Source organism: Anomalospiza imberbis, chromosome 2, assembly GCF_031753505.1.
Source record: "Anomalospiza imberbis isolate Cuckoo-Finch-1a 21T00152 chromosome 2, ASM3175350v1, whole genome shotgun sequence".
Taxonomy (NCBI): domain Eukaryota; kingdom Metazoa; phylum Chordata; class Aves; order Passeriformes; family Viduidae; genus Anomalospiza; species Anomalospiza imberbis.
Genome location: NC_089682.1, coordinates 24,422,908 through 24,438,911, shown reverse-complemented (window position 1 = coordinate 24,438,911; position 16,004 = coordinate 24,422,908). Strand labels below are relative to the sequence as shown.

Below are 16,004 nucleotides of genomic sequence, written 5' to 3'. Positions count from 1 at the left end.
GTAATCAGTTTCTGTTTTACTGCGTAATTCACCTTGACTGTTTAAAGCAGCTTTGTAGTCAGTAATTGGGAGAAGCCTCTTTCTTTTTGCATACCTATTCTTTTTTTTTTTTTACTTCTGGAATAATAGTTATTTAGTAAATCAAATAACTAAATTAAAAGAAGGCTCTTTCTATACTTTGCTTTTGTTTCTAGTAGACTTCTTTCCTAAAGACAAGATAACTTGTTTTTTCTCAAACTTGTTTTTAATGTCTGAAATGGAAAGCTTTTTGTAATATCCAGCTGACAAAAAAAGAAAGAGTTAACCTTGTACCTATTTTCTCCAACCCCTTTTCCTTTGCACTGATGCAAAAAACTGTGATGGTCACAACTTGAGTGGGGGGGATTTTGTGTCAGGTTTTTCAATCCATTCTGTATCCTGCTGTTTGCTGATCTGAAGAGCCGTAGCTGAAAGGTTCTGGAAAAAAAGGGAGTGGTGTTGGATTGGGGAATACTCCCTTTATTGCCTTTGCAATACCTTATGGTGTATACAAATATAAAAGCAATTATTGAACAGATGCTTTTTTTTCCAACATGAAAACCCATTCTGAATCATCTTTCTATAGTATTTTTGTGTTGTCTGTATCATATATATGAAGGAATTCTTGCAGCTTTGATTGACTTTCTTTCATTTTTCTTTTCAGAGTGAAGGAATTAGTTTTCTCATCATGACCTCAGACAACAGAGTACAACATTCAAAGAAGCTGCTCAGCATACACCTTTTTGTTTATTTGGTTTTTTTTTTGGTTTTTGTTTTTGGGAACTGAAGCTGCTTAATGTTTACTTTTTATTGTTGTTAGTGTTGGTCCTAACAGTTGCATAACTGATGTGGGCTAAACCGTACAACAAATCTGGGAGGAAGGGAAGGCAACCTGCCTAACTCATTACCTGTCCATGGCATCTATGTTATCATTTTGCTGCTGTTTCGACAGAAGTTGAAGAAGCTTTTTAAATCATAGGGACTTTTCTGCTGGCCTCTTTAACTAATGGCCAATGCCTTCATTTTCTTTTTCTTCAAAGACAAACTGTATTTATTCTCTGGCATATTAGGGGATTCTGTAACACCTGCTGAAGCAGCAAGATCTGGTATTTACTGGCATAATTTCAAGCCTACGACAGTACTACCTCAGTTCAAAGTAAAGCCGGATTTGCAGTGTTGGTGTACGACAGGAGCTCCTTTATCTCTGTGCTGAGTTTCTCAAGAATGGTCGCCAGCCTTACTGAACTTGCAACTTGTACAGCTGCTGCTGGGTTTTGAATCACTAGCCGCAGGGTTTACTTCTCAGACAAAGCCTAACCAGGGCACTGAAAAGTCTAAAATGGGATGAAACTCTGTGAATCAGACTTGGACAGAGGATTCAGAGTAGTTAAGAAATATAAAATGTGTAACTGAAGCAACATATGTTAAAAACATCAACCTGTATTAGGGGTATCTCTGTACCTTTGACACACTTGTTTAATCCTCTCTACGTAGGTGTTTATGTAGGTACTTCAGATTGCAAAAGCCTTTTCTTCTATCTACAAGCTCACTTTTGTCAGCTAACTGTTCTTAGCTGCATTTCTTGTAACCAAAAATCCACATAAGCATGCTAGGAATGCAGGGATGATAATGGGTATCAGGCAGATTCAAGAGCTAATGTTAACACAGTATTATCTTGCCATCTATAGAGTCCTGATATTTGCCTTTTACCAAGAAAGCACCATTGTAGCTGCAGGCACTACTACAGGGAAGAAAAACGATTGCAGTCACTTATTCTGAGTTCTTTTAAAGGCTAACTGTGCATCACATTTCCAGTGGCCTGAAAATCTGAGTGGTGTGGCAGCAACTGTCACAAAAGTCGTATGCAACTGTTGCATCAGACTAGCAGAATGTCATGCCACCTTGTTCCTCCTTTGCTTCAAGTGTTTTTGTACATTTTAAGGGTACCCCACCAGTGCCTGCTCTGATAGACATGTAAGTATTACAAAGTTATGAGTTATGTGAGGCTCTTTCATTTTTTTTTTCTTTAATCTTGTGCTTGGTGGAACCTGTACTTCACTATTGACAATGCATTATATTTTTTTTGATTTTTTTTTCTGAGGAAGACAAGAGTCAATGTCTTACAAATACAATGAATGGCAATGCAGTCTTCCTGCTTACATGCTGAATTTTTAGAACTGAGGATTGTATTACAAGACAAAGATGAATGTAAACTAATTCCTTCCCTACTCCATGTCACACTTTATTTTTCAGTGTAATTTTTGGGGTCTTAAATCACAGCAAATGCATAGGTTAATACAATATTAGATCTAAAATCAATTTAAATATCTGATCTGATTGAATTTTTCTCTAATACTAATGCTATAAATGGTTCTGAGACATCCTAAAATGCTGCTTGTTCAAGTCTGGAACTAAAAAATCCTGCATACCTTTGACATTTTCTGTTTGACCCCTCTCCGTCCCCCACCAGCACTAAGTGTGGTACCTGCTGAATTCAGTGTTTTCAACGCCTCTATTTTCAAATATCCCTCTGTATCAATTAAGAAATCATGCCACTAAAGCAAATGGCTAAACTGCATACAGCAACTTAAAAAAAAAAAACAAAAAAACTTGACAAAATAATAAAATATTCTCTATCCTGTATATTTCACAAAGGCATATGCAATACTTACATTCTTAATTTAGTTTACAGAATGGAACCAAAATGTATAAATGTTATGTTTGCTAAAACTTCACAATGTATATTGGGTCTTTGTACATTTTGCCTGACTTACCTTAAATTTAAAATATTTTTTGCTATATAACCTTAACAGTTATTAAGCAGTGTTTTCTTTTTGGGTACGTATTGTTTCTGGATATCAAGATGTTAAATATATTTCTTGCTATTGTGATATGACAAGAGACTTAACTTATCTTGCTGTGTCTTCCAATGTACACGCTGTATATAGGGATAAATGTGATGCTGCTGGAGACCAGAATAAATGGAACTAGATTAGTGTATTGTATTTAGTCTGTATTGTTAATGGATGCTCTCCTTAATAGCCATATGCAATAAAATACATTATTTATGAAAGGAGTAAACTATTTGTGTGCCTATTTTCTCTAGAGGTGAAGTGGATTTTTCTGGTTGTTTACATAAAATCAGGTTTTTTCCCTCTTTTGAATGGAAACATGCTTTCTGTGAATAAATCTTACTGCACTGCACGTACTTGCTTTGTTTTTAATTCCTGAAACATCATGAAATAATTTTAAATCTTGTTTAAGGATAAAACAATTGGTTTTATGAAAGTGAAGTTTGTGTATTTGAGGAAATAACTAGGAGCAGAAATAATTCCAGTTTTAAAAGTGAGTGGTGGATTGTGGGAGTCCTTCTGGCGGCCTATTTAGTGAGAACAGGCTTGCCCAATAGAAGCTGTGTAGTCACTTATGCTGGTTCAAGGAGAGTGGGAACCTAATGCTGTTTGTAGTTATCTCCTGCTGCTGGTTTGTATGCAGGGAATCTGGGCTGCAGTCTGAGACACCAAGGGGTCACTGGAGCCTGATTTGGTCAGTAGGAATGTCTCTTACATCTGATAGTAGACACTTTTTCAGTATTCCTTGCACCCAGGAAAGTGATGGGTGTGGGTCAGGCTCCTGACAGGGAATGTGGCCATAAGGGGCAGGGGACAACAATAGTAGCTTCATAAAAAGCTTGATGTCTGTTTCGCAGCAGTCTTGGTGAGAACTCCTTTGCTTAAGCTCAAGAGTGTCTGAGTGACATATCTTTGATCAGATGCAGGGCCTGCTGGTGCAAGGAGGAGACATGATCTCACTGTCTTTTGTGTTTAAACTCATTTGAGGTGAAGTCCTGCCTTGGGATATGTATGCTATATTATGTTACGTATGTATGTTATATTCTTCTGGACACATCTGCCACTAAAGTGGCTGGTACTTTCATGGTTGCCTGATGGTTCAAGGACCATACTTGTACACCTTGGCCTTTAAAGGGCAAAACCTGGCTCACTGTGTTGAGTTCCTTCCTCTGAAAGTGGCTTGAATGGAAAAGAGCAGTTCTCTTTCTTGCAGCAGTAGGATCATCCTGGAGCTGCTGGAGTGTCGATATAAGTCACAAAGTGCAGAAATAAATGTAAATGCTCCCCAAGAGAGAACGTTCAGTTCTTCTCTCATCTGTCCTGACCTTGTCTGTAGGCTTTTCTAGGGGAGAGAAAATGAGACACTGAGTTTCGTAGTGCCTACATCCCTGGCAAGAAAAAGCAATTGTTTCAGTCTTAGAAATTGCTCTGGAGAAATACAGCTATCCAAAATAACTTCCTCATTTTTCTGATGTCAATAGGGTATGAGACTGGTACCTTACAATACTATACAAGAACAATGTCTTTGCTAAGACATCTGGAAATCCACTATCAGATTCTCTGGAAGGTACAATTTCTGATAAGCAGAAAATAAAAGAAACCTTTGGATATTTGCTTCTCTCAGCTGTTTAATGTGATGTAGGATGTTTTGAAACAGAGCAACATTTGCACTGACTTGGAAGTGGTGCTCTTCAGTCATTTTCTAGTGACTGTGCTTCTCAAGGATAAGGGGTCCATGGCTTCAGCCTCCTTGAGAATCTGCATTTACTCTTTGAGGTACATGGTTCAGAGAAAGGTTGATACATGTCCAGGTTTCAACCCAGCTTGCTTTCCATTCTCAAATGCCATGGGAATACAATAGGGTTTAGGTCCTTGCTGTGCTCATTCTAAAGTAATCTGTGACTGTTCTGGGGTTTGTTTTTGGGGGAGCCATTGCTGAATAGCATAAAGGGAACAAATTTGGCTGGAGGTGCAAGTCTTAATGCTCTGTGGGAGGCAAATCACCGACCAAATCTTTTAGTATATTACTACAGCTTCAGTCTTTTCCAGATGGCTTTTCCACCTTGAGAAACTTCAGCTTCAGCTAGCTCTTGCAGAGATCAAAAAAGTAATAGGGATAGAAAATGTTGTCATTCATTTTTGAAAAGATAGATCCCACTTGGGCTTTTTCTTTTTTCAACTTTTTTTTTTTTGGTTTATCATTGTGATTGTTTCCTATCTATATATCAGACTAAATGTATGTTTTTTAATGTTTAGTGTAGGCATGGGGAAACCATGGCCTGTGGGATGGATATGGCACATAACATTGCTTCACATGAGCTATGGCCTCTTTTTTTTCATTTTGTTAGGCAACATAGTGTCATGTGTTGAACGCATGGCTGCCAAAGATTTTTGAAAAGTCCACTTGATCGTCAATATTTCTTTACATGGCCTCCTTGTGTTTTTTCTCTTTTCATGTTCTCTTTTCCCCTTTGCTAAAAGTGAGTAATAAATACAAATGTAAAAATGCATCAGTAGGTGCTAAACTGAAGGTGCATCTAGAAGGTGAGGAGCACTACTGCTAAAATATGAGCTCTTACGTAAGAAGAGGATGTAAACATCAGGCTGTGCTTACATGTCTCAAATGAAGGAGGCAGAAGGTAGAATTAGACACACCTTGAAACATCCCTTAATATGAATTCGAGGAGGGACTAGATAAAGCAACAGGATTCCCTTAGTTGGAAACATGCTTTCTGCAGATGGACCAGTTCAATTTAACTCCCACATTTGACAGCAGTTAAGCATTAGTATATTATTCTGCCTCAACCTTTAAAACTTCTGCTACTGCTCATTAAAGTAGTTTTCCTTCTCATTAAATAATGATCCTGTCTTAAAACGTGGGTGTACTGAACAATTCATTCATTGGTCTGAATAAGCTATGTTGCAGAGCTGAACATCCAGGCCTACCATTCTACCTCAAACAAACTTAAACATGGAAATTTTGCTCAGGCAAAAGGGTCCAGGCCTAGTAATATGACTTAGATTTCTCCCCACAAAAAGTGAACTGAAGTGTGTGTGTAATTCAAAAGACAAGATCAATTGATGAAACTTACAAGGGATGAATTAACCACGTCTCCACTAGAATATTATTGTGTAAAATCTGACCTTAAAAGTGTAGAGTTAATATATGCTCTTATGCTCCTAATTACTTTTTAAAAGATTCCTTTCACCAAGGCATAATGGCTTTTTGAACAAGTACACTAAATGACTGTGAAAAAGTGTTCTGCTATCCCCTATAAGGTCTCCAAGGTGTAGTCTAATTATCTGATGCTACAATATATTACAGCTGTATTTGACAGAGCAGTTACTCCTGGGGGAAAAAATAATTTCTGTATCATTGGCCCTTTACTGGCAATTTAGCTGATTTAGATTCAGATGTTGAAGAGAGAGGCCAATCTTGCAAAAGGACAAGAAAGTGCAGGGACAGGGGGTGTATTATGACTTTACTTGAGCTGTGGGATAAACATAGGTGAAGGTGTCATGGTTCCTGTACATGAGTATACACTTAAACAAGCTACCTAGATAAAGGAGAAATAAGGAATACAAGGCAACAGTGTTGCCATATCTATTATTTTACTTAATCCAGTCCAGAGGTAACTATGAGGTATTTACCCCTTCCCTATGGAGCAGTGATTGCCTTAAATTATCTCACACTTGGTAATGTGATGACACAGACATTGGGGAGTAAGTTCACACTGGTTAGCTACAACATGACCACCAGTTGCCCTTTTACTGCTGCCAATTTGTAGTTTAAATATCACAAGCTGTTGCACAAAGATAAACTCTGGAGCCCTGGTTCCAGTGGCCACAGATTAGGAATATGCCACCATTGCATTCATTGTGATTTACTGCAGCTGCAGCTCTGATTCAGAGTAATTTGGGAGGTTGTTTATGTATTTCTGATACATTTTTTTTTAAGCCTTTTGTCCTTTAAAGGCTGTTCTGCATTGTGGTATAAGATTGCCTTTGAGCAGTACTTCAGGAAATGTAATTATGGTCAGTTATTTATCATGTCTATCAAGCTGTTCCATATAAATATCTTGATTCTTAAGTGGGATGCATGAAAGAAATTTTCTTTCCTAGAAGGCCAAACCTCACAATGACTGCCCATTTTCTCAAGGATAAACTGCTTTTAAGTGACTTTTTTTTTTTTTTTTTTTATTCTAGTTCAATGTGTCAATGGAAGCAGAGTGGAATTTTCACAACTAGTCTATGTCTTTAGCCAATGAATCAATAAAACAATCCAGTAATTATTTCAGCTGCAGATAAATCAGTGTTTCTCTAAAGGTTTCATAAGAGTAAAGGTTAAATTTTAATCTTATTTTTCTAAGAACAAATATTAAAGTGTTTCTACTTTGAGTAGAGTCTTTTCTTAGTAACAGACTTGACAGAAGAGGAATAATGTTTTCCTTCTTTAACTGTGATGCATCATGTTTAATATCCCAGTGCTGGATTGTATATTATTTTAATCAAATAATGGTTTTACTATTTCACAGGAAAGACTTTCCCTGTATAAACATTTCATTTTTTACCGACTATGCTTGTATTTCTCAGATGGTAACAGACCCCAGGATTTTTCTGTTCTAAGGGAATAAAAACCAAAGGAAGTTTCTAATTTGGCAGTTGTAGTCCATTGCCTTCAAAACCAGAGAAGAGGCACTACAAAAAAAATCAAGACAGCATAATTTTCATTTTGCAAACTTGCTCTTTTGTTTTTGGACAATCACACTTACATGATGTACCTTGGAGTACACCATTGCCAGGTTGTTTCCATGATCTTTGCTCTTCATTTACAGGCATGCAGATTAGGGGAAACATCCAGGGGCCATGAACAGAAGAACCTAATTTATGCTTGGACTTACCTTTATGCTTGGCAGCCATTGAACTCCCTGTCCTGTGACAAATTATACGTTCCAGAAATTCTGTTGTTCTACACTGTGATTGTCCTCGATTTGCTATATAAAGCAGTGATATACCATCTCAGTTTGAGGTGTGTCATCACTCTGTGTGTGAAGTTCTCCCACACTGTTCAGAAAAATGCTCAGGTTCTCTTACGCAGCAGCAGCACAAGGATTTCAATGGATACTCTTGACAAAGGCCTAATTATACTTGTTACTACTCAAGAAATCTCATGCTTTGTGTGTGCTCAAATATAGTTTGCCAGATGTCAGTGTATTTGGAGGATGCTGGTTGGTTGGTTGTTCTGTTTTGCTAATGAGTGGGTGACTATTTTACTTATCCTCAAGCACAGAAGATCTACAAGGTGATATCTCTGAATGTTCCCTGAATGATAATTCAAATGACGCTGCAACTTTTGCCAGCCACCAGACTTCATCTTCCTGCCTCAGAGCCTGAAACACGGGCTGTGCCCCTCTCTTAGTGTGTCTGTAAATCATCACATTGATCTGCGGGACCGAGATGTAGTGAAGGCAAAGGTCTTTTTGAACCCCTGTCTCACTCCATTAATCTGCAAGGAAGCTTTGGAAGGTGTCTGACTTGAGCAAAAGAAAAGTGGGACTTTTTTGGATCTCCTTTAGCATTTCAGGTTTTTCTGGAACCTTACAAGAGAAGTAATAACCCCTCCAGCTAAGTACAGAGCCGTGTGCATCATTAGACAGGAAACCTTTAGTGGCGGCGGGTATGGGAGCAGTGTCACGCTGGACCAAGGTCCCCGGCGGAACTCCCGGGCTGGATTCATCATCCGCCCGCTCCGCTCCGCTCCGCTCAGGCTGCTCCCGTCCAGCCAGCCCCGCGCTTGGGAATGCCGCCAAACATCCAGCTCGGCCTCGGCCGATTCCGCCGTCGTGCTCTCCCCAGTGAGAGGGCAGGAGTGCGACGCCGCAGGTACTTCAGCAGGTTCCTCCGAGGGAGGCGGCCCTGGGCAGCCTCCGTGCCGGCCGCCCTCACAGCTTCCCGCCCGCCCCTCCCCCGCGCGGCGTCTGCCTGGCTGGCAGCGCTGCAGAGCCTTCGGCAGCTGCTTTGCTGTGCTTTCGGGCATCCCCTCCTGATTGCCACGCAATGCTTGGCGAAAAGCCAGCATTTTGTTTACCTCCTAAAAAAAGATTCATTAATGTGTTTTTCCTGTGCAAATTTATTTGTGTGTCGTTTACCCTGCATAGGCAATTTTGCTTTTCTAGTACTGCTTATTTTTTCTGTTATCTGGGGAGTATGGGAGGTTTGTTTTTATCATTAATATATTGGTGAGCTAAGTAATTGTTTGCAAAATGAAACACATACCATTTGTGGTTAAAGGTTTTTTTAAATTTTGGTTGTTGGTTTTTTTTTTTTTTTAATTTTTTTAAGTTTCTGAACCAAGTTTGGCTAGCAGTTATTTTTATGCATCCCCACTGAAGTCAATACAATTCCTTAGTTATAACTGAATATCATACTCAGCCTGCTGTAGTTTTCTCTCAAGCCTTGTATAAAGGGTGTATTTATATGACACATCCAAGATTACCAGCACCAGTGGCCCTGCAAAAGAACTAGATGCAATCTGAATGTTAGCAAATGAAGCCCCGTGGTTCTAAACTGCCAGGATAAGATAACCTGGCAAATTTAAAGAAGCAATGCTCAAGATATTGATCTGCATTAATATTACACTGTTGCCAAAAGTGGTGGTGCTATTTTAGCAGGGAAATCAGATTCAGGTTTTTTGATGGTGTAGACAAGTGCATCCAACAAAGTGCTGTGAAAGTAGTAATTTCACAACTTTCACAGCTTTTTGTTTTTATTATTATTTTTAAATTATGAGACAACATTGAAGTTAGCGGAGTCCCTTCCCTTCTTGTTATATGCATCAAATGATTTTTCAAGGTTTCTGTGGTCACTTTGTGTATTCTTGCGGCTGTGAAATGAAAAGATGCTAAAGAGTGACTGCTCACAGTGAGCTGTGCTCCCTTCACTCTGCTTTTAGGGAAGGGAACGGTGCCTGGGGCAGTGAGACAGGTAGGGAGCAGTAACCTGAGGCTGCTGGGGCTCTGAGAGCCCCCTAGGTAGAGGGGAATCAGGGAGGCCAGGTTCCCAACATATTGCAGGGGTTTACAATGTCCTCATGTGATTATTTAAGCGTAGGAGTTCATACAAAGCAAGAATCATAGCACAAGCTTTTCCATTCCTCAGTCCTGAAGCTTAATTAAGTTTGTCCTACAAACTGTCATTTTGGGATGAAATTATTTTAATCATTTAATCAAATGAATTCAAGGTCAGATTGAGAGAAGGAACTAATGAATACATTCTGAAAGAAAGACACTTTCTGTTCAGTGCCACTCTGTCAGGGAATAGCTGAGATCAATTTCCTCTTGCTATAAAGCCATAGCACTGAGGCTTAAAAGATTTATGTTAAAAAAACCCAAATATTCTCCTTTCAGGATGGAAAAAAATGTGATTGGTTTGCTCCCTCAAAGAAAGGAAGTCCTTGTCTAATTAACACCCCCATTTGCTTTCTTTTAAGGTAAAGCATTAGGTGATGATGTGTAATGATCTTTTGTTCCATATTGTGTTTCCAATTCTGCTAGACTAGTGAGTCAGGGTCAGCAATGCAACATTTTCCACTGGCCTCATGACCACAGCGAGGAGGATTTTGAAAGCCAGTTTCCACATTCACTCCTGAAAAGAGAGACATGTTCCAAAAATGTGTAAGATCTCTGTCATCGTGAATACCTATGTTTCAAGTTTAAAAACCTGTTTCCTTGGTAACTAGACTTGTTAGGCTGGTCTACTCATACCATGCATGCAGAGGCCACCGCATACCATACAAAGCTTATTGAGCCATTTAGCAAAAACATGTAATGCATTAGAATTTTGTACTAATTTTAAAGAATTCCTGAGAGATAAAAGAAAAACTTTGCTGCTTGCCTTGTGCTGAATAGAGTCTTCTCCTATGATGCCGAAAGGTATCATGATGGAGGATGGCAACAGTGACTTTGTGAAAGTCATTCCTCTCTGGGCTCGCCTCTCCATCACAATTCCTTCCTGGATTCCTCCCAAGCATGGTCAGCTGTGACACCCATTTATTGTATTTTTTCTGCCTATGAATGTTGCTGTTACAGAAGACATTTTAAAGTTGGCTATTTGGGGCATATCTCTGTGCTGTCGTCACATAGCTGTATGATGGGCATTAACTTGGATATCCCTGATTGGCAATTTGACTCCCCACACCCAGACAATGTACATTCATAGCATCTTGGTTGCCTGCCATTTAGCCCATCTGTTGGACTGACTCTTTGCCCATTTAAAAGTCAGTCAGACAGGGGTGTAGGTGCCAAGAAATGTGAATTGAGAAGAGGAGTCTGCATAACGCTGCTGGCAGAGCATTTTCAGTAAGAGCCTCCTCCTTTGTGGCAGCCATCACTGCCAGATGCCTCCTTACAGTGGGTTACAACTGCTGACATTTGCGTACCAAGAAAAGGATACACGAAGCAGAGATAAGGAGGGAAGAGTTTCCAGGTTAGCCTTGGCAACTTGCAAGGCAAGCTGTGCTCTTGCAGGTACTCGGTTCACCGCACAAGTAAGAGACGCATGGAGATGACAGGGTATTAAAAAGCTACTCAGTAGGAAGGAGAGCACATCGTTAGTGTGCTAAGGTGAACCTGAGGTAGCCCATTACACTTAAGGGGAGAGCCAATGACCCAGCAGAGGTAGCTGCAGCAGCCCAGTAAAGGTATTTCTTCTCCTCTTCTGTGTAGGAGACCTAGAAGAGAGTGTTAGCCCTGCCTGGGGAGTGTTTCTGAATGTGGAGTAGATCCAACCATGCCTTAAGGTCATCTCTCTCTTAGCCACAATTGGGTTGTGTAGTGAATTAACTCATTTGTGACTAAAATTTATAATCCAAATCTGGAGTGTCAGGCACACACACGTTAAACCCATGTTTCACTTAAAGATTGGCTCACCGTAATTACTTTATCTCTGAGACTAACTTGTGTATCTCTTTTCTTTGCCTGGACAGCCCTTCATTCTTGCTGAATAGCTGTTAATGCTGCTGCCCTTTATACCAGAAGCATGGATAGCCTCTTTCCATCATCATTATTATACTTGAATATAGCAGAGAAAAATCTCCAGTCTGTCAGTGGCTATGATTCAACAGTGCATTCCAACCAAACTAGTATTTAATGGATAATTTTATTTAATGGATAATTTTATTTTCTAATCAGGCTTGAAACATAAATAGATGCATGAGGCCAGTCTGAACTTCAGATTATTTTAGATAATTCTTTATTTTGATGAAAATAATCCCAAGGCAGGTGAACAGCTCTGTTTGATTTCAGTTACTTTATTGTATTTCCAGACTTTTTTCAGTTTGTTGTTTGAATTTTTTGCTTCTTTTTGTGTCAAATAAAGATGTGGCTTTCCGTACAGTATGGTACAAGGAGCCCATAATTAGTGCAGAGATGGTGTCTGTCTTTTCCTGAATGTGAGGGAGAAGTTTGTAGAAGGCACTGAAAGCAAAAAAATTGCCCAGTTTTTTTTTTATTTGAAGGCCTGCATTTTCATTTGAGGGAGCTTTCAGGCACCAGACAAGATTATTTTTGTGATCATCCAACTCCTTTGCCATCTTTTGTTATTTTTTCTTCCTGATGTCTTTTGCCCAATGTCTAATCCCAAGCAGAGAACCCCAATTTCTGCAAGCCTGAGCTAATGTGCTGAAGAAGTAGCACACCAAAAGTGATGTCTGATGCTGTGCTCCACTTTCCCTGATGTCAGCAACTAACACTGAGGAATCTGGTGTTCAGCATGTCATCTCTGAGCCAAGAATTAGGGACCACTGCCGGAGGGGACAAGGAGCAGATTTAGTGTTCCTAGTTGTCAGTTAATAGCCTTATGTTGTACAGTAAGGACTCTACTTGCTCACTACAAGGGAAGATAACAACCAGTTAGAATACAGGAAAAATTCCAAGCAAGAGTAACAATTCTCCCCCCATGCCCTATTTACATCACTGTTAGGCAGCTTGCTGCAATTCTAAACACACATGGTATCAAGTAGTACCAAAATTATAAGGTGCTGATGCATGTGTAGCTTTTGCAACACCAGTCTGCTGTTCTGTCGTGTGCTAGCCATGTGACCCACCTTCTATGCCTCTTTCCCCACCCTTATCCCCTCTGATCTTACACTCTTGATCTGTAAGATGTACCCTGCACAGTCCTCTGCCTGCAGGGTGTAGGTACATGATGGGGAAGTGAGTGCTCTTGCTTGTCCCCAGACATGTCACAGATCCATATTCCAGGAGACTGTTATGGGGGGATGAGTCTGGAAAAGGACCAGGGCTTTAGGGATACAGGGACTGGTGGGGATAAGGTGTAAGCCATGCTTCCAGACAAAGGAGAAAAGCAGAAAGCCAGGTTGGAAGGGAGGAGTTTAGTAAGCCATGGGTTGAGAGAAAAAAAGAGAATTCTAGGGATAAAAGAGGAGGAAACAGGAAGAAGAGAAGGCACTGAGGTGCAGGTCTCATGGTGCTGCTTTCCTTGTGTCTACTCCAGAGTGGTCTGCTGGGAATGTCCCATTGTTTGGAAAACAGATGTGTTAAATGTTTATTGCAAGGTGCTGCACCTGGGTTTGGGCAATCACAGACATGAGCACAGACTGGGAGAAGTCATTGAAAACAGCCTTGTGCAAGAAGAACTTGGGGGTTCACATGGGTGAAAAGCTGGAAATGAACCAAAAATGTGCTCTCAGAGCCCAGAAAGCCAATTGCATCCTGGGATGCACTCAAAGCAACGTGGCCAGTGGGTTGAAAAGGTGATACAAATGGCAGTGTGTAAATCCAAGCAGTCCAATCCAGGTAGTTGCTTGTCAAATAGATCAATCCATCCCGGGGAAAGAAAGAAGCACAGAAGAATGATCAGCATCACATAGGAAATACTTAATATTCAGTCTGACTGGTACTAGGAAATATGAAAGTTGTAAGAATTGAAAAAAAAGTAAAATATCCTCCTGGTGTTAAAGCACTGCAGCCCAGTAATAGTTCCAGTCAATGAAAGCAGCCTTTTAAAACAGCACAGCCTAATTCCTCACTCTTCTTCCATGTACACTACAGGCAGTCTTGCCAGCAGACTGCTGCTTTTTGGTCCCAGAAAAATATTGGGGTTTTTCCCCCTTATTAAAAACTATTCAAAGCTCAGCTGAGAAAAGCACATATTATTTATTTACACTGTTTATTAAAATCAGATTAATTATTTTGGCATTTATTTTTTCCTAGGTCTTTTTCAGCCAGAGATTGTGAGTGTCCTAACCTAGGTCCATTTCCTATTTTGGATCATGTGCTGTTATCCAGTGTTTGTAAAATGCATCCTTTTAAGTTCTAGTGGATATCTAATGGATATTCAGCATTCACATAGTTAAAACCATTTATAAACCAGAGTAATATATGTATGCTGCATGTTCTGTATATTTTCTTTGTGTAAGCTTTATGCCATCACTTTTATAAATATCCTATGTAAGTAACAGCCTCTTAACACTTTTACAACACGTTGCTGTGGAGGATGTACTTCCAAAACAGGTCAGTTAATTTGGAGGCTACAGCAAGAAGGAATGGCTCTCTTGTTGCAGTCATTCCCAGCCAAGTTAAACTAGCAGACAGCTCTGCCAGTGGAATAGGCAGGCCTGCATTCTCTTTGTCCCTGTGCATATTTAGAATCACTGAGTGGTCTGGATTGGAAAGAACATTAAAGATCATCTTGTTCCAACACCCTGCCATGGGTTTCCCCCTTGAACTTTCCCCCTGGTGCCACCTGAGGTTTCATGCAGCTGCATAGCATGCCACGCAGGGAAACCCACCCAGGAGAAAGCTGTGTCAGGAAAAGGGGCTTGGATAGCTCAAATGTGGGTCTGGTCCCCACTCTGGTCCACTGCAGCAACATGCACCTTTTGAATGCCAGAAAAAGGGAGAGGGCAATGTTGAATCAGAAAAAAAGTGGGATTACTTCTTTTGGCCTCAATGTTTGACCAAAGTGTTTGTGAAATTAAAGTCTCTGAGTGGTTACACCATGAATAAAATTTTATTCTCACTGAGAATTTTCTCTAGATCAGTGGTAAGCAGCATCCATTCCATCAGGCTAATGGAATACAGGCAGTAAATCTATTTATTTTTACTGGGCTTTTTTTGTAACTTTGTATATTAATGCTTGACTGCAGCAAGTTTTTTCCAGTCTGAGTTAGGTTGTTCTCCTTTTGCTTGCACTCCAAACTGAGATATTAGGGACTGACACATTTTTTGCACTTTTGGGGGGACCGTCATTGTCTCCATGACAACAGTGCCCTTCAGCAGTCGCTGATGGGGTCTTGAGTACTTCCAGGTATGAAGGCTACACTGTGGTGTTCTTGCATGTGTGTACTTAGCTGGAGACAACCAGAGAGCAGTAGGAATGACAAAGTGCCCTTCGGAAAGGCGATCTGGCTGCTGCTTCCTCCCGCAGTCTTTCAATCCAAGAGGCAGACGAGGTTAATGTAACAGTCTGCAATAAAAGACACTTTTTCAGGTAATTGTGTGGGGGTGTCTGAGGCACTCGCTGCCTTTACCAGTGGCATTTATGTGTGCAAGTACAACTTTTGCCCCACACTTAGACTACAGCTGTTTGCACGATGAGTCTGAGTGAGGTAACCACGTATGAAGCAAAGTCCAGCATGACCAGCAGTCCTCAGTGAAAATATGTGCAGTTCAGCAAAAAAATTGAAGTCTTCCAAACATTGCACAATCTCTCACTCAGAAATCCCAATTTTAAGAAAATCAATCCATATACCCTAGATTTAGGGAGGGACTATGCATTTTATGGGCTGCGTAAGGGCTTCAGAAAGTAGCAAAGGGCGTCTCCATTCACAAGAGTGCCAAGGGCAGACAACCCCCAACAAAACCAAGCTGAGTGATGGGTAAGAGGTGCAGCTCAGCTGAAGCACAGCCATCTCAGGTGTTTGGAGGAGATATGTTAGAAGGCTAATGATCTTGGGATTCTGTACACAGCTCTAGATGGACTGTATAGCAATGGGAGACTGTTTTTGTCCTCTATCCTTGTTAAATAAGACCAACATATGTATATTGGAGGTTGCAGGAAAACAATTCTATTTATATGCAAAAATAGTGGCATAGTAGGATAAAAATACAAGTT

At 40.2% G+C, this 16,004-nt stretch overlaps 1 protein-coding gene and 1 long non-coding RNA gene across 3 annotated transcripts in view; both read left to right on the top strand.

Moving 5' to 3' along the window:
• IRS2 (insulin receptor substrate 2) overlaps positions 1-3,099 on the top strand; it is a 29,054-nt gene extending 25,955 nt beyond the window's left edge. The window contains exon 2 of the mRNA XM_068180133.1: positions 683-3,099. Within this exon, the coding sequence (XP_068036234.1) occupies positions 683-687 (5 nt within the window). The 3' untranslated portion in view covers positions 688-3,099. The remainder of the gene's footprint in view (positions 1-682) is intronic.
• Positions 3,100-6,594: 3,495 nt separating this feature from the next.
• On the top strand, positions 6,595-8,036 carry LOC137468412 (uncharacterized). 2 transcript variants are annotated; one of them, XR_010995923.1, is made up of 3 exons: positions 6,595-6,802; positions 7,474-7,565; positions 7,706-8,036. It is a non-coding gene; the product is annotated as an uncharacterized lncRNA (long non-coding RNA). The 2 variants fall into 2 exon arrangements; XR_010995922.1 differs by lacking the exon at positions 7,474-7,565 and having other exon boundaries at positions 6,607-6,793.
• Positions 8,037-16,004: the final 7,968 nt, after the last annotated feature.